Raw genomic sequence first — 23,309 nt, 5'->3', positions numbered from 1 at the left:
GCTTCTTCAACCCGGCTTCAGCCAACAACGGGCCCCTGCTGTTCCAGAACTTCTCACACCATGTCAGTCCAGGGTTTGGCGGGAACTTCTCCCCACAGATCGGACCAGCGGCGGCCTTGTCCCAGCACCACCCGGCTCCCCCACCACACCCCCACTTCCAACACCCCCACAACCAACACCAGCAGCATCGGCGCTCCCCGGCCTCACCACACCCTCCACCGCCCTTTCCGCACAGGAATCCGGCTTTCAGCCAGTTGCCGCATTTGTCCAACAGCCTGAACAAGCCCCCGTCCCCTTGGGGTCCAGCCAGCTACCAGAGCCCCTCTCCCTCCCCCGGCTCCTCCACCTCCTGGAGTCCCGGAGGAGGATATGGTAGTGGCGGCGGCGGCTGGGGAGGGTCTCAGGGCAGAGATTATCGCCGAGGGCTGAACGGCGGGATGACCCCCATCAACTCTATCTCTCCACTGAAGAAGACCTTCCCTAACAACCATGTGGCATCCCAGAAGTACCCTCGAAACAGTCCCGCAGGCTTCAACCCCAAGTCCTGGATGGATGATGGAGTCGGCCGCAGTGATAACATCTTCCCCTTTCAGGTCAGTTTTCTTGTGATGGTCTCATTGTATGATTTAGCAATAAGTCTGTTATTACGTATCTAAGCACGTGTGTGCACTGTGTGTTTGTTCATGCTTTTGTGTGTGTGCACTGCCTGAATGATTAAACATCAGTGTGTCACTTAGGTTAGCTGTAGATTTTATTACAGCATGTCATATACGCAGCAGCTATTTTTAGACGTGGGGGGTGGGTATAGATTTACATGATGCATTTGTTACCGTGTTAGCTTAGAAATCAGTCGTTGGGCTCTGTACGTCCACAGCTGTATGTCCCTGATGATGACTAATGTGGCTCTGTCACTGCAGTGGTGTGTGCCACGTATACGAGCTGGGGGGTTGGAGTGAGGAATGGGGGAGTGGGGGGGGGAGAAAAAGATGGGGAGAGGGAGTCGGAAATGGGTAAAGCGAGAGAGGGTGCGAGGCGAATGATCCTGGGAATGGATGACCAAAGACGAAAGAGACTGAGATGTAATGAAAAATCTAGATACACCAGTGAACAGGAAGACATCATCATGGGATTTTATTCCATGTAGAAGCAAAAAAAAAACACCGCACCACTGTGGATTTATGGCCCGAGCCTAATGCCCAATGATTTTTCAGGATTATCGCTTTATTAATCACCCAGGTTGTGGCTGCCATAGCCTAGCAACTCGTTTTCAAAATGCCAGCCTATTCATAGTGTAGTTTCGATAGCCGCCCGGGTCCACTCATAATGATGATGGTTTGAATAATTGTATAATCACATGGAGAAAACAGCTGATAGGATTGATGGAAAGAGGTAAAGGGAGCATGGAGATAAATTCATTTTATTGATCTAGCTCATGATTGATTGTGTCGGTTGTTACAAGGAGGTGGGGGTGAAGAGTGGAAGGTTGCTACAGCCCCAGCTAGGCCTGATGACCTGATGAAAGGCTTCTTTAAGTGCTTTACATATCCTTTGCCTTCTTACCTTTGGACGGGGCTCCTTTTGCTCTGTCAAATTAACTTGTGGTCAGGCATAGGTGCTCGATTGCCATCGGTTCCCAATGTCCTCTTGGATGGAGTAGACAGTATTAAATGGCCTGAATGATTGTTTGCCTGTGTTGTTTCAGCTGTCAATAGCCTAACAGCATTACTAATTGGCCTTAGAGACCACCAGTGAGGGGCTACTTCATTTCCTGGCAATGCCCATCCATTGGGCAAGTTTGCGTCATAATGAGACATTTTCTTCAGGAATGAACTAAAATCCTCCAAACAAGCAAATTAACTGAATTTATAATTTAGAAAGGGATGCTTGTTGTGACCTTTCCAGGCGTTTCCTTATCTCTACTCGCAATTAATGACTCACAGTGCACCACAGGGTCAAACAGTAAGGACGCTGTACTGACATGTCTTGACATGTTTTTTTGCTGAATAAGTAGCAAAGCTTACCTCCGAGCAGCAATTTACCATAAGCTAACAGCCTAATTGCTGTAGGTAGTCATGGGTCAGGTTCATATCTGGCCTGTTTCAAATTATTAGGGCCTAATCCTTGTTAATATTACGGAGTCATATTGTGGTAAAATTGACTCTTACAAATGAAAATTTACAAATACTTAGCAACAGTAAATGGTGGTAGATGCTGCATAAAAAGGGAATCGATGCAACTAGCATCTCCCTCTGTTTAGCAAACTCTCTTTCTACCAGAATTGTGTTTCTGCATCCATTTTGAGCAGTGGAGAGTCCCTCCTGTTGCGTCCCCATGTCGGATTTAAGCTAAAGCTTCCATTACTTTGGCCGCAGTATGTTGCTCTTCGTTGTGGTTGAATCAGCTCAGCCGAAGTAGCATTGTCCTTCTGCCCTCTTGATGCTGCAAGGGCAGATGGAGGATGGGCACAGAATGGCATTACCGTGTGTGTCTGTGAGACTGATTATGTAAGTAGAACCAATTTACAAAGGACAAGGAATTGATAATATAGTTCTAGATTAGAAAGAAATATGTTAAGAAATGATGATTTGACACCTTTAAACTATTGGATTTGTAAGTGATAGGTCTGAGTTCATATACAATGGATGACTTCCCCGTCTCACAGCAGAGATATTTGCTGTGACAACAAGTATTGTCTCTCTGTGTGACGTGCTTGTAAAAGGATATTGCAAGTATATCAAATTATGAACCACATATCGTGTTTTTCTGAACTAAACTGATGGTACTGTTCCACCACCCCTGTAGTTGAATTGGAAAATGTGTCATTTTGGTGTGAGCGTATAGATCAAGTTGCAGCGTTGAAGCCGTCACTATAGAAACCACTGTTGCATTATTACACAAGCAGCCAACTGTCAGGTTTATTCATTGGCGTTTTTAAGATCTGTAGGCCATTTCATTTTCATTCTCTCCCATTTTATTGTCTTTGCTGATTGCAGTAGCCAAAACCGTTAGATCGATAGCTTTGTTTTGCTTTTTAAAAAACTGTACTGGTTTTGTCAAGGCTTTGTTGAGAACACGCACTGTTCAGATGACTGATGACACATGTTGCCTTACACAAGACACCCCCCGGGTGTTGTAATTGAAATACAGTAGCTCCTGTAACTCTGAACTAAACAGACCCCGTGAGGAACTGTTGTCACACTGTTCCACTATAAGCCCTCTCCAACTGTCTCCATTTTAGCACCGACACAACGCATTCCCATTTTTTTCTCTGCTTGTGTACAGTCAAATGTAGTTCATCACAACATCAGTTTCTTTGTACACTTTTGGATTAGATATGTTTGTAACACACAGTTCTACAGAGACAATGCAGATAGCTTACTCCCATAAAGTAGCACTTCTGTAACATTTGCAGTTAGATGCTTATTCAGTAGATAGGAACACACATTGAAACGGCAATATGTCACTGGTGAGGTATGTTACAACAGCTAGCTGCTAAAGCAAAGATCCCTCTCTTCCTCTCTGCCCACATTCCCAGAGTTTTGCATTATCTTGTAATTGCCTCAGGCCATGACATTCATTTGTGTGTATATGAGCAAATGTGTAGATGCAATTTGAGAGCAAGGCCATATGCCATTTGATGGATATTTTATCCTAAGTGGTGTGCAGCGCCATGGCACACAGGGAGAAAATGTTCCAGTACTGTGGCTGTTGCTGCAGCAGGCAGGGCTACTGCTGTATTAGAGCAGCTTTAATATTTGGGATGGGCTCCAGGCCAGGCACACTAACTGCTAATACACTGGTCAGCTAGTAACTAGCCTCTGGCCAGAAATGTGTATGTTTTTTTGTTTGTTTTTTTAAGTTATTTTTTTGGGGGCATTTTTCCATTTTTATGACAGGACAGTGGATAGAGTCTTGAAAGGGGGGAGAGAGAGAGTGGATGCGGAAAGGGCCACAGGCCGGATTCGAACCCGGGCCGCCGCGGTCAGGACCAAGCCTTAATACATGGACGCCCGCTCTACCAACTGAGCTAACCCAGGCGCCATGTGTATGTTTTTAAATGCCAGGAAAACCTTCTTTGCTTTTCTTTTTCTTCTCTCTTGCTTTTATTCCTTTCCATCCATCCATCAGCTATACCTGCTTATCGTTGAGGGTAGTGGGGGGACTGGAGCCAATCCCTGCTGACATTGGGCGAGAGGCGGGGTACACCATGGACATGTCGCCAGTCAGTCAAATCACAGGGCTGACGCATAGAGACCATTCACGCTCACATTCACACCAGTGGGCAATTTTTTGGGCGGTCAATCGGTTAAAATATTTAATCCCGATTAATCGCATGATTGTCCATGATGTATCACGATTAATCACAAATGAATCACATTTTTTATCTGTTCAAAATGTACCTTAAAGGGAGATTTGTCAAGTATTTAATTCTTTTATCAACATGGGAGTGGGCAAATATGCTCGCCTTATGCAAATGTATGTATATATTTATTACTGGAAATCAATTAACAACACAAAACAATGATAAGTATTGTCCAGAAACCCTCACAGGTACTGCATTTAGCATTAAAAACAGGCAACAACAGCTGCCAGTGTGCTGACTTGACTATTACCTCCCCCAAAACTGCATGTGATTATCATAAAGTAGGCATGACTGTAAAGGGGAGACTCGTGGGTACCCATAGAACACATTTTCATTCACATATCTTGAGGTCAGAGGTCAAGGGGCCCCTTTGAAAATGGCCATGACAGTTTTTCCTCGTCCAAAATGTAGCACAAGTTTCAAGTGATATTTAACCTATTTTGCAACAAGCTAGCATGACATGGTAGATACCACTGGATTCCTTAGGTTTAGTCTAGCTTTGTATGATGCCAATATTGTCACTCTAGCTTTAAAACTAAGCTTGCTACAACCTCCGGAATATTGATTGCGTTAAAACAAATCTGCGTTAACGCGTTAATATCGTGTTAACTTTGACAGCCCTAGAAAATTTAAAGCTGCTAATTCACCTAAACTCTTTGGATTGTTGGAGGAAACCGGAGCACCTGGATATAATCCATGCAAACTCTTCCTCTCTTTCCTTGCTCCCTAATTCCTCGACCTGTGAAATTCAAGGTCAGAGGCCTGCTGCCGTGTCAGGTGTACTGGGCTCATTCAGATTGGTAAATTTGGCCTGTGACCAGATCAAGACCTGCAGGGCCTGAAGGAGAGTAAGCCAGGACAGGATATTGTCTCAGTAAGCTACCTGGGTAACTGTTGGTTACAGCTCCCTCCTCACTGTTTGTGTAGCTTAGATACACCGCAGCCTTACACAGTGCTGTTATATGAAGGTACATTATTAAACTACCTCTTGAAACAAATGATGAGCACCTGTTGTTTTGACCTGAGCTTTCTGCATCCTTTATAACCTCTGGTTGTTTGAAAGGCCATCTAATCGACATGACCTCAAGTATCAGAAGTCACACAGTGGTCCTCAGTGCCTGTGTTTGACATGACACTTCCATGATGAAGACGGGATCATGTTGAGGCCGACGGGGTTTACTTTGAAGCGAGGTAGCCTTCCTCCCCTTATTCATGTGTGCATGCTAATTCTCTTGCGTGCATGTCTACAAACAAAAACTCCGAGCCCTCAAGCTGTAGAGGTTTCAGCCATTACCTCTGGTCCTTGTGACACTGGTGTTAAATGAGAGAAATGTTTTTTAGACTAATGAGCGGCCTGAGCCGTGCTGGCAAGCGCATAACTCTGCTGCTCATACAGCCTCATTGTGCCCTTCTCACACCCTTGACAGACACTCTGAAACAGGAAGAAAGAGAGCTTGTGTGTATGTGTGTGTGTGTGTGTGTGTGTGTGTGTGCGTGTGTGTGTATGAGCACATGCCCATGAGTGCATGAGCCCTAATTAGTCCCTGGCCTATGTCTTCTGCACATGTGTCTTAACAAAGGGAAGAGGACAAAGCAGAGTCTACGCGGAAGTGTCATATTGTATTTAGCCTAGCCCTAGCTCATTGCATACAAAGGCGTCAGTTCAGTCTAATCCCTGAGCAGATCAAATACTGCTGGAACCCCTGCCTCTGTCACCCTGTTGCACCTTAAATGCACACACACACACACACACGCCATTCAGCTAACACTGGGTAATAGGTTGTTTTTGACAGTTGGGGGTATTTAATGTCACAGCAGGCCTTTGAAATACTTTGACCAGGAAGAAACATAATCGCAAGCATCAAAAGCTCAACCTGCTTCCCTTTCCTGCCCTCCTTTCTTCTCTTTTTTACTTTGCCTTACCTCACTACTCGCTCTCCCTCTCTCCATCATCCCCTTTCTTTCATCTGCCATTTTCCCCTTCCCTTCTTTGCTTTGGGCTTCCTCTCTCTCTCTATCTCTCTCTCTCTCTCTCTCTCTCTCTCTCTCTCTCTCTCTCTGTCTCTCTCTCTCTCTCTCTCTCTCTCTCTCTCTCTCTCTCTCTCTCTCTCTCTCTCTCTCTCTCTCTCTCTCTCTCTCTCTCTGTTGTCTTGGGGGTTTGTGATTGGATGCACAAAAAATAAGGGGAAAAAACATCAGCCTTTCCACAAATGAATGTGAGGGGGATGTCGAAATATTTTCACACATCCGAAAACCGAAAAATCATACTGCACCATAGGGCTGGGCAATATATCAGAATGATATCAATATTGTGATATGAGACGAGATAACGTCTTAGATTTTGAATATTGTAATATGGCTTAAGTGTGTCTTTAACTGGTTTTAAAGGCTGCATTACAGTGAAGTGATGTCATTTTTTGAACTTACCAAACTGTTCTAGCTGTTTATAGATATATTTATCAAAAATATCATTGTCATATCAATATCAGCAGGAAACCGGTGGTTTGCCTACTCCGGGTAGGGAATGAGTCCTTACCCCAAGTGAAGGAGTTTAAGTATCTCGGGGTCTTGTTCGCGAGTGAGGGGACGATGGAACGTGAGATTGGTCGGAGAATCGGAGCAGCAGGGGCGGTATTGCATTCGCTTTACCGCACCGTTGTGACGAAAAGAGAGCTGAGCCGGAAGGCAAAGCTCTCGATCTACCGTTCAATCTTCGTTCCTACTCTCACCTATGGTCATGAGGGTTGGGTCATGACCGAAAGAACGAGGTCGCGGGTGCAAGCGGCCGAAATGGGTTTCCTCAGGAGGGTGGCTGGCGTCTCCCTTAGAGATAGGGTAAGAAGCTCAGTCATCCGTGAGGGACTCGGAGTAGAGTCCTTGCTCCTTTGCGTCGAAAGGAGCCAGTTGAGGTGGTTCGGGCATCTAGCACGGATGCCTCCTGGGCGCCTCCCTTGGGAGGTGTTCCAGGCACGACCAGCTGGGAGGAGACCACGGGGAAGACCCAGGACTAGGTGGAGAGATTATATCTCTACTCTGGCCTGGGAACGCCTCGGGATCCCCCAGTCAGAGCTGGTTAATGTGGCCCGGGAAAGGGAAGTTTGGGGTCCCCTGCTGGAGCTGTTGCCCCCGCGACCCGATCCCGGATAAGCGGTTGAAGATGGATGGATGGATGGATCATTGTGTAAATATGTTGTACAAGCATGAATGGTCAATCCTACAATATTGCAGAATATCGATTATTGAGGTATTTCATAAAAAATTTCATGATACTTGATTTTCTCCATATTGCCCAGCCCTACTGCACCCATTTCTTCTTATCCTTTACTTTTTCCACTCTTCCGTCCTCTCTCAACTTCCATTTTTCATTAACAGGCAGGTGACATGGAAGATTAATGTTGTAGTTAATCACCCACAGCATGCAGTATTTAATCATTCTTTACCTCCAGATTTGTCATTAAAACCTGTCAAGAGTTGAGAGGCTGCGTCACTTTGCAAGCAATCTGATACACTTTGTTATTTCAACCCTTTTTTTCCACTTTACAGTTAAACAAATGCAGCTTTAAATTGTTTCATTTTGTGAGTTGATCGTTGATGTGTGACAGCTGTTGGTGACTAGGTGCATGTGAAGTGAGTAACAAGCTGGGACACTGTTATGGCTACTTCTAGGTACAAACTGTAAAGCGTTTGTCCATCCATTTACCATTTAATCTGGCTAAATTATTTTCTTGATTAATCATTTAGTCTATAAAACATCAGAAAGAAGGAAAAACGGCCACCACAATTTCCTAGAGCCCAAGTTCTAGTCATCAAATTGTCTAGTTTTGTCGAACCAGCAGTTGAAAACCCAAAGATACTCAGTTTAAAATTATGTGAGGACAAAGAAATTCAGCAAATCCTCACACTTGGGAAGCTAGAACAATCAAATGTTTGGCATTTTTGCTTGAAAAAACCCGGACTGAAAAAGTGCATCCCTACTATAAAACATGGATAAATGAACCTACAGGTCATGGTAATTGAGTTCAGAGCTCATGCCTCCCACAATGCCAACACAGGATTTCTTTTTATGTGCGCACATTCTCTGATCCACTGAGCACACACTGCCTCGTTTCAAAGTGATCATTTCAAATTTGATGACGCATTCACTATTTGTTTAATCCCTGTACTTTTAGATCAGTTCAGTACGCATTTGTTGATCCAGGGTCAAACATTCAAAGACGGCGACAGGGCCCAGTAGAAGCACTTTGCCATGCTGTATAATGCAAATCGATCCATCATGCAGGTTTTATTGACAGTCACTGTAAAAAAAAAGGGCTGTGTGTCGTCGTTTTGATCCATTTAGCTTCTATTTTTTTGCTTACCCACGTATACTGGGCTATATTTCACTCTTGCCCACAAATAATACAGTATGTACTGCTGCAATGTCCTCTATGTTTATACCCATGGCCTTGGGTTAGTATGGGCAAGCTTTCATAGATACGTACGAGGTGGACTGCACTGTAAATGATGTGTGTCTTGCTTGCAGCTAATCTGTTTGTGTGAGTGACCATGACTGTGTGTGTGTGTGTGTGTGTATTTGTGCACGCCCTGCAATCTGTCAGGGATGAGTACTTTGCTGGTCAGCTGGCCAGTTGTTGAGAGAGAGAGAAGGATGCCCGAATGTGATGATTAATCACCCTCTGCACCTCTCCAGGCTAATGCTTAGCAACTGCAGAGCACCAGCCAGGCCTCATGTCTGCCATACTGAGTCCATATCAGCCACAAAATGAATTCCTATTCTCCTGAAACATTATAACTGGATTACCTTGCTGTACTACGTCAGCCAAAATATACCTGTACTAAGGCTGTCAATCGATTGAAATATTTAATCGCACGATTGTCCATGATTAATCGGACAAAAATTAATTTTTCATCTGTTCAAAATGTACCTTAAAGGGAGATTTACATTTAAATATGCTGCTTTATGTAAATGTGTGTATATGTTTATTATTGGGAATCAATTAATACCGCAAAACAATGACACATATTGTCCAGAAACCCTCACAGGTACTGCATTTAGCTTAAAAAATATGCTCAATAACATGTCAAACTGAAGCCCAACAGGCAACAACAGCTGTCAGTGTGTCAGTCTGCTGACTTGACTATGACTTGCCCCAAAACTGCATGTGATTATCATAAAGTGGGCATGTCTGATGGTACTATAAAGAATAATGACACCCAATGAAGCTGTTAAAACAGAAAAGCAGCAAAAAGCTCCTGCTTACTGAAATGCAGCAGATACCAGAAATATTGCACTCTGCTGCTATATCTATCTGTGTTTGTCTTGGGTGATCTGTTTATGTGCTTGCCTCCGATATACTCACTAGTTGTGTTGTGTACTTCCCACAGTAACCAGTCCTTCACTTGTTTTTTGCTTCCCTTGTCTTTGAATGTTTGGTTTATTTGACCTAAAGCAATAGCCTAAGTCCACATAAGATACCGAGGCGGATATGAGAAAATAGTCAACCTAGTCTGGCCTATATCCCTGTGTTGATATTTGTTTTGAGGGAGAGAGTGTGCACTGGGTGTGTTCTTCTACAATGTCATCTCTGTGTTAGTATGTTTCTGCAGTCAGTGTGGGAAATCTACACCAGCCAAAATGCTGGTAAAATGTTGGCTACAGCTGGAGATTTTTGGCTATGTGTGTGTGCCAGACATGCAACCACGCTCTTTGGCTGGTCGGATAGTAAAAGTAGCTATTGGGTTAGATTTTGGGAGCCAGTGCAGACACCAGACAGTAGATGAAAAAGGGAGCTGCCTGCCCCAACCCTTGGTCATATGGTTCACTGACGCAGGCCCTGTTTTTCTGAACCCTTTAGCATTTGACCCCTGTGGAGTTCATGGCGTAACAAAGTATGCTGTAAGCTTTTCTTCCCAAGGTGGTTCTGCTTTCAGATCGTTCTCTCCACAGACATTCGCCCTAATGTTTGTAGCAAGGGTGTGACCCGGTTGCTGGATAAGTGAGTACTTATAATAGATAGGTTATGCGTAGATGCGTTTATTGGTAAGACAAAACAGTGAATAGAAAGAGTGAATGATTGTGCAGATAGGTTACTTACAGGTTGACAGACACGTTGGGTAATTGTTGTTGTGCAAGGCCCCGTCCATTATCAGTCAGGCCGAGGGCAGAGCTGATCACGCAGTGTTGATGTCTTTCAGACTTTTCAGAAGAGGTGAATTTGACATAAAGCCGCACATTCAGTGATGTATTATTTTGTCAGAATTGTAGATTTTCTTTTGACTTCTCATTGCTCACTTTAATTAACGGGCTTTCACAAAATGTCAGGCTTTACTCGTATTGTTTAATGTTAATGTGTTATTTTTAATTGCCACTTTTCACATTCTGCTAGCTTGAGACAGATGTGATTTCAAGAAAGTCGGCTGTAAAATAGACCTCAGTTAGACCACAACTGTTGCTACACCTGCTTATAGAGATGTTCCGATACCATTTTTTCCTTCCCGATACTGATTCCGATACCTGAACTTGTGGTATCGGCCGATACACAGTACTGATCCCTTACAGCAACATAACAAATTATATATAGTTATTATTACAATTAACAATTTAACAGCTGTTTACTACTGACCATGTAGGGATGTGATATGATTGCTATCTTTGTTGTAAGGCCTGGCTCAGGTTAAACCCTTTGTAAAACATGAACAAATACATACAGGGAATGAATGCAAAAGAACTTCCTTTTATTATTCAGTTTGTCAGTTACAAAGAACATTGATAAATGAAGCTAGAAATAAATAACAACTCCGCATTCTCTTAGCTGTCTCCTCAGTGGACAGCCTTTTTCTTAATTTGTCCTGCAGGGTGCAATATTCACACGCCCTGCTACGGTGCTTTCACCCCTCAAGACAGAAGCCTTATATACTGTACATATCGCCGTTTTACTTGTTGGTTTTCCACTGTGAAATATTTCCAAATGGCTCACATTTTCCTCGCTCTGACTGCCGTTACAGTTACACTCTCGACTAGCACCGCATTGTTTTTGTTTCGTATTGTCACGTGACAAACTAGATTTCCGGTTAAACAAGTTTTTTTTTTTTCTGGTTTAATAAATGAAGGTATCTGATCGGTGCATAGACTGGCGTACTCGTGGATACAGAATTTTGGGCATTATCGGACGCATTTCCAGTATCGGTATCGGAGAAACTATACCTGCTTAGTATTATCTCTAACACCTTACTGTTCACTAGTTTTGTAAGTGAGAGACATGTCAACATCTAAAAACTCACAGTTCCTTGGTTGGTCTTTCAGCATCTCGTCAGCCTCGATCAACTATAAACGGATGTTTTCCAGACTTAAATCTCATAGCAAAAACTGAGCTCGAGAGATGCATTCTGGCATTGCTACTTTACAAGCATGTATCTTTATAGTCCATCAGGCTCTCCTTCTCCCTGTCCCTGTGTTAAATACTTTTACTCAGGTGTTACATTGCTCACGTGTGTGTTTTACAAACACTGTACTGCATATACATCACTGTGTTTACATCAAATGCTAAAGCCTGGCTTACAGTATTGTTTTGACAGCATCTACGGTTTCTACGGCTGATGTTATATAAGTTTCTTTAGTTTTTTTTTTTTTAACATAACAAAGTGGTTGATACAATGGATGTGATGCAGAAAGGAAAAAAAGTTTATTTCAGTCGTGACCAGACAAGAAAAAGAAAAAAATAATCATGACTAAACACTTCAGTCACGATGTTCAGTGTATTGAACAACTTGTAGCCAGAGGAGTCATTGGCTCTGTGTAGTGTGAGAGCTCTGACGCATAAATGAGGAATAGAAAAAACTTTTTTAAAGGTATTTCTGCTTTTAAGGTGGCATTGGAGAATAACTGGAAAAAATGGGGAAGAGACAGAGGAAGGAATGAGACAATCGGTCGCGTGATGTTGTGGTGGGGACATTTGGCACCAACTGTAAATGTAAATAAGGAGGATATGAATTTCATACTGTGGTTTTTCAGCAGCAGTGACTGCTTGAATTGCGGTTGTTTTGGATAGAAGGAAGCCAAAAGAGTTCATCAGAGTTTGTTAACAAGTTGTTGTCAAAGGCTGCATATTTTGTTTGGCTGAGGTGGAGTCAAAACAGAAGCCTTATCAGCACGGCACTTGGAGCATATGTGTGTTTAGGGGCACATGTTTTCAACATGTGTGCTTATTTTGTGTACACACATTGTGCGGTGTTCGTTTTGTGTTTTGGTGCATACAAACATTTCCAGTATGGTCGGTATGCCAAGGATGCCCTTGTTTGTAGGTGACAAAGCTTTCGCTCAAGAATTGGCTCGGCTCCTGCTTCTTCGTTCTACTGCTTGTTGTTTTACTGTTGACTTCCATTATGCTGCCTCATTGAATGAGTGAATTTATAGCTCAGTTAGTTAGTCAGTTAAATTTGCAAGTAACGCAGCAGTTAAACACACAGTAACCACACGAAGAGGGGCATTGTGGTTAGGCTTTAAAAAAACCCAATATAATCTCATCACAAAACAATAAGACAAACACAAATTAAATGCTGACATTTAATCAACAAAGGAGTGTCTCATAATAATCCTTGTGTCGCTCAATTGGTTCACACACCTGCGCCATACAGATGTCTCTGAGCTCCTGTTTGGTGGCTTGAAAACCCAAAATAGGAGGCCTAGAATATTCAAGCAGAAGAAAAAAACAACTTATCCAACTTCTTTTTATCCCAGTTTTTTACATCAGTTTGCAGAATATATTAGTGAGTCACTTGAGATTCCACTTATGTGAAACTAGGGCTCCCTCCTAATTTGTTTTGTTTGTCACTCCCGCTATTTAGGCCAATACTCTCAAAAGTGGCAGAATCTTAAATTAAGAGTCCATCATGCATTTGAATCCTCATAAAAATCTTGGTACTGGATTTAGTGAAAGCAAGGTAGAAAGAAGTATGAATTGAAATTAAGCAAGACATCATGTCTTATGTATTTTCAGAAATAAGCAGGGTTAAAAGGGCCAAGGGCTAAAGCAAGAATGAAGGGGAAACCCTTCACAGATAACATGGAAAACTGGGAATTAATAGCTTACTTTTGTCCCGAGTGTTTGGGTTGTTTTTGAAGTGTGAAGCACAGCAGTCAGAATTGCAACACAGTATATTTTCTGGTGTTAATGAAGATGAATGCCGTCTCCTTGTCTTGTGTGTGTGCTCTTTGTCCAGTTTGGGTTAATTGAGGCAATATTACATTAAAAGATGAAGATAAATCTAATTGTTCCAGTTGCTCCGATTACACCGGACATTTTCTGCCATCTCTCGGTCTGTCAACTCTCTCTCATGACTACTGCAAATACTACCGGAAAATTAAAAGTAAATGGCGTTTCTCCTCTTTTTCTCCTCTCTTTAGGAACGCACCAGGTCATTTGACAGCTTCAACATGAACACGCTGGAGAGCTCCCTGATCGACATCATGAGGGCCGAGCAGGACACCCTGAAAGGTGAAGATGTCAATCATGCACATGAAACACTAAGCAGACAACTAGCAATACTACCATTTACATGTTACACTCTGTGAACCGCAGAGACGTAGTACACAGAAGCTAACATAATGACATGCCGTAGATGAAACAAAATTATATTTGGATTTCATTAATTCTGATGAGTCATATGTAGTTTTTGATAGGAAATGAACGACGTGAGTGTGTAACCCACGAGTGTATTTTCCCACTTTAGCTGTCCTTCTCTAGGTGTATTTTTAGCTCACATGAGTCATATTTCCATACATGGCTAGCGCACAATATTTACCCATGACATGTGTCAACTGCATGTGATTATCATAAAGTGGGCATGTGGGTAAAGGGGAGACTCATGGGTACCCATAGAACCCATTTTCATTCACATATCTTGAGGTCAGAGGTCAAGGGACCCCTTTAAAAATGGCCACGACGGTTTTTACACGCCAAAATGTAACGTAAGTTTGTCACGATATTTAATTATTATATTTTAATTAATGGCGTTAAAACAAATTTGTGTTATTATCGCGTTAACTTTGACAGCCCTAATTAACATCAAACATATCTGATAAAGATAAAAATAAGTGCATGTCATGATTGTATCTCATTGGCCAAGCATCCGGTAAGGGTGTTGCACTACAAGGTAGAGGTGATAACTGCTCACACACACTTATTCACAATTTAACACCAATCCGTAGCAGAGAAGTTTCACTTCCTCCTCAGATCAGATGTCTAGACATTGTGTCTTCTTTTAGTGTTATGATCAACAACAATATGAGAGGTCAACTCACACTCTATCTTCCTGTTCCTCTTCCTCTCCTTCCCACTCTGAATTAAAAAACAAAAAAAGGTTTTCTCACTTTCAATGCAGTGAGTCTGACCTCTTTTTCTCATGCCGTTTGAGAAGGAGACGCAGAGAGAACACAGGGCTGATGGAAGCTTAGGCTTTGTATTTAAGAGGGGATTTGTGAGAGAGATGGAAGGACTCCCACTGATCTGAACTGAAGTTGTTGGCCATCATTAGTTTCTAATGATCACAGCTGCAGAGCCTCCCATTTTGAAGGATGATAGCAATTTTTCTTAACACGATGTTGTACAGTTGTTTCTGTCCAAATAGTCTGGCACATTTGTTATAGACACAAATGCATGTCACTGTTACCTGGAGTGTGAAGTTGTGGGTGTTTATCTATTAACGTCAAGTCAAATCACGATGAACATATTTTCCACATATTGCCAGCAAAAGTGTGAAAAGCAAACATTTGGCTTGTTATCTAACAGTGAAAGTGATGTAGGCTAAACGTGTACCTTTGCACCTTTTAAAGAGATCATCTGATTCATTTCTGGATAAATTCCTTAATTGCTGGATATGGATTTTATGATTACTGTTGTGCATTTTTACACACGTGCTAACCCTCAGTTGCCAGTTTATTTGGTACCTAGCTAAAACTAATGCAGAATAATAATTAGGGATGCACCGATCAGATTTTTTCAGGCCCCATAGTGATTCTGGGCTTTGGGTATCGGCTGATACCGAGTATCGATCTGATACCAGTGTTTAATTAATAAGCTGTCTGCTTCACTCTGTGGAAGTGACTGAGATCATTCTTTTATGTGTAAGGCGACATCAGGCTTGACTTAAACATTGCTCTCCTAACTTTGTAAAACAAAATGAAACAAATAAATTAGGGCTGTCAGTCGATTCAAATATTTAATCGCGATTAATCGCATGATTGTCCATGATTTAATCGTGATTTATGAAAATAAATTTCAAATTTTGTAAATCGTACACCATTAACTTGGTAAAAAAAAATTACAATTCAAGAGTTAACCTTTTTAATGCCGCAACAAATTGGTCAAAACAGGAATTGAAATTCCAGTCTATAATGTGTATAGTATATAAACATACAATTTAATAGATTCGCCCCATTGTCACCAATACCCGATCCAGCTATATGAGTCAGTATCGACCCGATATCCAATATTGGTATTGTATCGTTGCATCCCTAATAATACAACAGTCCTGCAATAAATCCTACCTCAGTGAAGGTTGAGCGTTTTGGAGGCTGTAGCTTGTGATGCTGTTGAACTGTATTAAGTTATACTGAGAGGTGTTAACTGTTATTTACAGTAGACAACCCTCATTCATATAAATGGAGTACACAAAATAGTAGAAATAGGTACACCAAACTAAAACTAGTTGGTTAATAAACCGGCAAGTGAGTGTATATTCTAGACATTACAAAGTAGGAGCTAATACTTGTAATTGGCTGAAAAAAAGACTCTAACTGACTTGGATTATTGATTAATAGAGACTAGGCAACATCTGTTATTGGCTGAATGGTGTTAGGAAACATTGGTCAATGGTAACCCAGAAATGGATTATTGAATAGAGCAGGGAGTCAGTGTTGTTTATTGTTTTAGAGGGCGTAACTGACAGTAATTATAGATAGTTAGCTAACAAGAAGTTCTGTGGCCGATATTAGGTGTTGGTTTCGAGAGGGAGTAGCTTGTAGGAGTAGTTGTGCTAATGACCATTGTTTGAAAGGAAACACCTTTGATTTGTCAAGGCTTTAGTGGTGTTAAAAGGATTTGGGTGTAGAGTTTAAGTTGTCAACCACATTTCTTAGTAGTTTATCACACCATCACAAGACCAAACCTTAGACAATGAATACTGCACAACTATCTACGTCATCTTACGTCATTGCAGCACGAAAATGCGAAATACTTGCCTGCGACTATTATATATTTAGGGCTTTTATTGTGAATGGTAAGAACGGAAGGAGAGGATCTGGTCTGTGCTGGTTGAAAGGTTGAAAGCAGAGACAGTGAAAGTAAAGTTTTTACGTTCTGGTCCGGACTACGGAGCCTTTGTGTTGTTGTTTCATAAATATAGGTCGAAACTCAACTCGTTCCGCACGTGGATTGGTTGATGCCTTTATTCGTGGTGCAAAAGCTCAGAAAATCGACCTTGTTCCAAAAAAACATTTTCTTTTTTCCCGTCTAATATTTGCCAGCAGTTCCAAAAAATATATTGACATGCGAATTAATTGTAAAAATGGTGCGTAAAGGCCTTAATGGGCTGAGTACCAGAAATTGATTAATGTTTCTATAAGAGTATAATGTCAAAATACCAGCAACAAGATGTTGTTTTCCTGTTAAATGTTATTGTGCAGAAAATTAAAATCAAACATAGCACATCTTGTCCCTGGTTTAATCTTATTGGATGTATATATTCCCATATGTTCTACAAAGAAAGGCTCAGCCAAGTAAAGCCCACATCTACCAGTTTCACTACCAGAATAACAAGATGAGTGAAAACTCTGAGCTCCAGACACTTAACTATCACCTCGTATTTATTTCAGCCTCACACCCACTGGGCTCGGCCACTTCCAGCTGTGATCTAATGTTCTGCTGTCAAACCTTAGTAAATCTTCCCTCAATATTAAGAGAGGAGGACTGGAAGGTTACCTCATTAGCCATGTCTTGGTGTCTCCGCTCGAGCCATGCTGGCACAGATTCCTGCGACTAGATTAGATCCGAGAGCTTGGCACCTGAAGACAAAACAAGTTTTTCTTCTAAAATTGAAAACCTCCACAAGCTTCCGCTTCATTAGGAATCAAACCATGTCAGGGTTTTGAAAATGATGAAGTATTGTTGACCCCCAACTTCTTATAATAGTTGAAAGCTTTGTCCATTTGTGTCACAACTCTGTTTCTTTGTGGAAGAAAGAGAGACTTGTCTGGCAGAGTTTATTTGTGATACAGCAAATGAATCTTCAACGTTTTCAATTCATTCTACGCTTTGTCCAATATATCGTATCACAACATGTTTATCTTTCCTCTCCTCTCATTTGACCTGATCTTTCTCCAGCCATCCTCTTCAGATTTGTCCTTATAAAGCGACTCATTCTTTACTGCTTTCACATGATGAATCACGCCATATCTCATCCCGTACTCCTTATCTCTTTTTTGCCTGTAGCCCTTGGCCTGCTTCAAAATATTAATCTGTTTATTCCTTGTTTTCCATAATTATAGTCCAGGCTTGTACACTGCTGTGCCAAGTGTAGCAGTGACTTAAGTGAGTCCTTTCCTTTTTCCCCCTCGCGGCAAAGTAAAAAGAAAAAAACATAATTACAGCGTATTCTTTCTGTGAGCGCCGACTCTTCTCCGGGCCAAACTGTCCCTTGCTCCCTCCTGCTCTCTGTCACATACATACAGGCATGCACACAAATACATGCTAATAAATACAGACAGCATGCGTACACAAGCACATTTAGATGCACATAAACTGGAGCGCAAATCTCTCATTCCAGCAGAAACATATTGAACAAAAGTGAGCGCGATGAAGCACGGGAACAGGCGAGACAAAATGTCTACAGTAGAAGTGGCTTTGAATCGCTTCCAGCATTGTCCTGACTGACAGAAAGGATCCCTCTGTTCAGCCACCACACACACACACACACTCTCACCACTGTGTAGCGTGTGCTTGTGCATGCATGTGTTTAAACCGTTACTGCACTGTACATGTACGCAGCTTGCAAATAAGGTTCACAGAGCGGGCACACAGAACCCTGCAGACACACAGGGATGTGGCGTGCTTACGTGCCAGCACACTTGCTCCTCAGAGACTATTAAAGGCTCTTAAAATCCAATATGACGGGTTGTGCTCAGATGGACTTTGATTTTGGGTGGTGCACCTATCGGCACATATATTACTAAGCTAAATTACAGAGGGAGATATAACTGTTGAATTCTGCCGTGCAGTCTAGAGGAATTGAGCTTGTCCACGTAATCTGGTTTTGGTTGGCACCTCTAATTTTATTATGATTAAACTGAGCGTTTTATAGAGTGAGTGTATTTTGATGTGATGAATGTGCTTGAATGTATGGAAATGTGTAGTACAGTAGCTCCCGAAGCCACGGGTGGTCCGTCCTGGTTTCTGTGGTCTAGTTTCTGTTTTATGCACCACATCTACTGAGTTACTGTGGGGCTCAATAGGCAAGGTGTGGGGGAGGGGCCTGCAGATTTCCATGTGACCGAGGCATCGGAATGCACCAATCACAGGGCGGTCCGTACCCGTACAACAATGGTTGTACTATTTCAGCTCTTTCATCTCATTATCCCTCTGCAGCAAGCGGGCCTTGCATAACTTTGAAGCTTGTTTGGCATCATAACATGCATTTGCGTGGGTGCGGGTGTGTGTGTGTGTGTGTGTGTGCGTGCGAGACGGGCCTGGCAAATGGCTCAATGTAAAATGTATGATACGAGGCTCAGAGAAAAGAGAGAGCGAGGCACACATACGGAAATGGAGGTCGATGAGAGGGAGAGAGATGGTCGGTGTCCCGCAGATGTAGTCTCTAATGAGACTGATATGAAAGCAACACTCAGTGTTCTCATATCTGTTGTAGCCGCACAGAGCTGCTCTTAATGAACCGTCTGAAACACCCGATGTCCAATATGTTCTCCTCTACAAATCAGCTTTTTCAAACCACTTCTTTGCGCTTTCATTTGGAATACGTCCCACATTGTGTGCAGAACTGCTCAAATATTGCCCATCAGCGAAGTAAATCTCCGCACATGCAGCAGTAATCAAGAACATTATCATGCTCACAGAGCCAAATTACAACATGCTTAACTGATAGTGGGGCTATTTTTCCTCACATTGTTTGTCTGGGATTTTTGTGGCTGCCATTTTGTGAGTTGTACTTTATCACAGGCGCCTTTCTGTTAAATCTCAAAATGGGATATTATCTGGAGTAGGGCTGCAACTAACGATTATTTTCACTGTTGATTAATTTGTTGATTATTTTCTCGATTAGTTGTTTGGTTTATGAATTGGGGAAAAATGTTGATCAGTGTTTCCCAGAGCCCAAGACGACGTCCTCAAATGTCTTGTTTTGTCCACAACTCAGAGATATCCAGTTTACTGTCATAGAAGAGTAAAGAAACAGAAAATATTCACATTTAAGAAGCTGGAATTTGCCCTTTTTTTTCTCTAATCGATTATCAGAATAGTTGGCGATTAATTTAATAGTTGACAATTAACCGATTAATTGTTGCAGCTCTTATCTGGAGGCTATACAGTCATCAAAACAGAAACTCTTATACTTCCTACTGAAAAAGAGATTTTGGTTTAGAACAATGAATCATAGCATAAAACTATTCATCCTAAGACTGACATGACGTCAAAACTTCTGGATTTCCTTTAATGATTTAAAAGTCCCTCCGTGTCTTAACATTTAGTCATAAATAAGCCCCATCATGTTTCTGTTTTGTGTGTCTGTGCAGGTCGTCTGGGGTTCCCCCATCCAGGAGGAGACAACCCTCTGCCCCTCAATGGTACGTATGACATCCTACTCAGGTTTTCCATTACATATCAGGGATTAACATCATTAAAGTCACAAGGAGATTGTGTGCAAAATGTAATACATAGTTATTTTGACGAATTCCATGGAAAATGATCAGATGTCCCTTTAAAACATAATTGAGGAAATGTCCAGCTGTCTTTTTATAAGAGGTTATCACGTTTTAAATGGTGTTGTCCTTCTGTCTAAATTAAAACCGCTCATTAATCTGAAAATATGCACCCACCTGGCAGGCTAAATATAAAGTAAAAATTTCTTTTTTAGTTCCTGTATGCTCCCTCAGATAAATCATGTCAGGTTCGCCCAGCTAAGTGGACATCTATAAAGTTTGATTCACCCAGTTTTAGTGACTTTTGTGACTCTCACTTTGTCTTTGTTGAATCCGTGTGTAGGTGACACTAAGTACAGCAGGTGGAAATAGTTGGCCGGTGTGAGATAACCTTGAGTGTTTACGTCTGAAGCTTTGTGCGCCCTTGCTTGCCTGGGATTGAATCCAACCTAAAAGTTTTGTGTTTCTGCTCAGTTGCCCCTCTGCTTTGTAAATGTCCACATGAAATAAACACACTCGCCTCTTAAAAGTAGCTTTAACCAACAAGCATTTCTGTTGATGACCTTTCACCTAGTTGTGAACGTCTGTCGGGTGCAGGGGGCAACTCCAGGTTCTGAGAAGTGAAGCCAATGCGGGAATGCCTTAAAGGACCAGTGTGTAATAATTAGGGGGATATAATATTAATAAGTATGTTTTCTTTAGTGTATAATCACCTGATGATAAGAATCATTATGTTTTTGTTAGCTTAGAATGAGCCGTTTAATCTACATAGGGAGTGGATTAGTAAATTATGGGCCCATTTAGAGTTAAATAGACCATAAAGCAGGGGATGCTTTAGGGCGTGGCTACCTTGCGATTGACAGGTCGCTACCACGGAGTTGTCCGGTCTGGGAGTTGTCCGTGTTTTCGTCTTAGAACTTCAACCCTTTCACAGTGTGTTTTCAGTTCATCAAAGTTAATTGTAACATTTTTAGTCGCCTAAAACATTCAGCGTTCGGTTGTACTTAGCTCCACCCTCTTGTGTCACTTCTGGTTGCAAAAAAACCAAGATGGCGACGGTAAAAATGCTGAACTCGATGCTTCAAAAGGGTTGTCCACAAACCCAATGGGTGACATCACGGTGTCTTTGATCGTGTCCTTTCCTTTCCTTTGACTGTTGATTCTGCTTCATCCCTCAAATAAAAAGATGGATGAAAGAAGATGAATGGACGGAGAGAGGACGTAGTGGTTTTTTAAAGGAAATAAATGGATGGATTGAGGGAAAGAATGAGATGGAAATTGCATTGCATTAGCATGGGACCAGCTATATGTGTGTTAGCTTAACTCCTAGCACCAAAACTGTCTTGTCCTGTCAACGTGTCTCTTTCTGAGTTTAGGGTTTTATGTTTGTGGATTTGATATTAGGTGTCTACATGCAACTAAGGTCCCCCTGCAGAATGCAAACCAGGGTGTTGTGGTTATGTGGTATTATGCCTCCTCCAAGACCATTAGGCCGCCATGATGCCCCTGATTTTAGGGTTTTTGATGCAAAATGTGAGGCTCTTCTGTAGTTTAAAAATAATTTACTCTTAATTCCTACAAATATATTCCTTCATCCCTGTGTTTCTGAAAAATACTGTAAAGATATATAATCATTTAATTTCCTCATATGGCACAGAAGTAAAGAATACCTGTTAACTGTATATACACAACTACGCCTCTCTCCCCAGTGGTGGAATAGAATCTAGCAAAATCCCTTTGACATGCCGCAGTTTCCGGAACAGCAGTTTAATATTCAGCTACCTCTCCTCTGCCCTTGGACACTCTCGTTCCCTTTTATCATTGTGTAATGGTGTTGTTGTAGCTTTTGCCTTCTGGTCCTGGGCCAGCATGTAAAACACGAGAGGGCCAGTAGTTTCTTCACCAGATCGCATGGGTCACATGGTGAGATCACATGGTCGGGAGCTGTCATCAAGCCCTGAGACAGATGGTGCCAGCGGATAGGCAGGATTCAGAGGTTGCACACCAGCTCGCTCTCTCTCTCTCTCTCTCTCTCTCTCTCTCGCCCTCGCCCTCTTTTTGTCTCATAAGCGTACACAGATTGCATTTCTCATTCTCTTGATCTCTCTCGCTCACTCTCATTTTCTCTCACCCCCACACAACGTTTTATCAGCTTGTTTCTCCATCTCTTCCAATCTATTTTTCTCCCTCTCTCTCTCACACGGCACATGCACGCACATCTTTTTATAGCCCTCTCTGCTCTCTTTCAATCTGCTTTCCTGTTTCTCTCTCTCTCTCGCTGTCCTCTCTCTTTCTAGCTCTGTTTGACCTCGCCCCCCCCAGAGTTAATGTCCATCTGGGCTGGAAAGTCCAGCGAGGGAGCCGAGGATTATTTGCTTGTGTGTTCTGGCCACTTCTTCCTCATCCTCTCCGTGTCCTTACAGTTTTTTAGACGGGTCAATCTCTCCAGTGTCCACATTTTAATTTGTTTCACTTCAGCTCTGTGCAAAGAAGCATTATGTCCCAGTGAGCGTGTTAAATTGAATGAGTAAAAAAAGAGCATCTGCTTGTGTACACATGTGACCGCATTGTGGGCTGATGCACATGTTAGATGGGTTATAGATATGTGTTTAAGGCAGGAAATGGAATTTGATTTCTGCGGCATGAATTAAACAAAAATATACACAATGTTGGTGCCTTCAAATTAGTGGAGCGGATGGTGGAAAAATCACAGAAATAGTGATACAAACACCACATTTGGCATGATGATTCCAGAGGGGGACACTGAGCAAATATAAACGATTGGCCGTCAAATTGACCTGAATGGTTTCTCTCATAGAAATTCATCTACTTGGTCGATTTGAGTGATCTTGGTGTCAAATTATAGGTTTTCTAGCATGCTTGTAACTGCAATGTGGCGGCCATTTTGTGTCTGTTTAGTGTCTGCTTCCTCCTGAGAGCATGGTGTCACAGCATCCAGGGACTTCCTATTGTTGCTGATGGCTTTGTCTCCTTGTTGACGTTGTCAGAAATGGCGGAGGCCTT

The 23,309-nt window shown here is 42.1% G+C and overlaps 1 protein-coding gene across 2 annotated transcripts in view; it reads left to right on the top strand.

Annotated features, from left to right (window-relative positions):
- Window positions 1-23,309, top strand: part of cpeb4b (cytoplasmic polyadenylation element binding protein 4b) — a 38,758-nt gene that overhangs the window by 1,977 nt on the left and 13,472 nt on the right. For both annotated transcript variants that reach the window (XM_074611888.1, XM_074611889.1), the window contains exons 2-4: window positions 1-593; window positions 13,767-13,857; window positions 20,160-20,210. The exon at window positions 1-593 is cut by the window's left edge and continues 651 nt beyond it. In XM_074611888.1, coding sequence (XP_074467989.1) covers window positions 1-593; window positions 13,767-13,857; window positions 20,160-20,210 — 735 coding nt within the window. The remainder of the gene's footprint in view (window positions 594-13,766; window positions 13,858-20,159; window positions 20,211-23,309) is intronic.

Source organism: Sebastes fasciatus, chromosome 16, assembly GCF_043250625.1.
Source record: "Sebastes fasciatus isolate fSebFas1 chromosome 16, fSebFas1.pri, whole genome shotgun sequence".
NCBI classification, from domain to species: domain Eukaryota; kingdom Metazoa; phylum Chordata; class Actinopteri; order Perciformes; family Sebastidae; genus Sebastes; species Sebastes fasciatus.
Note: the sequence above shows the minus strand (reverse complement) of the source record. Positions and strands in the feature narration are given on the sequence as shown.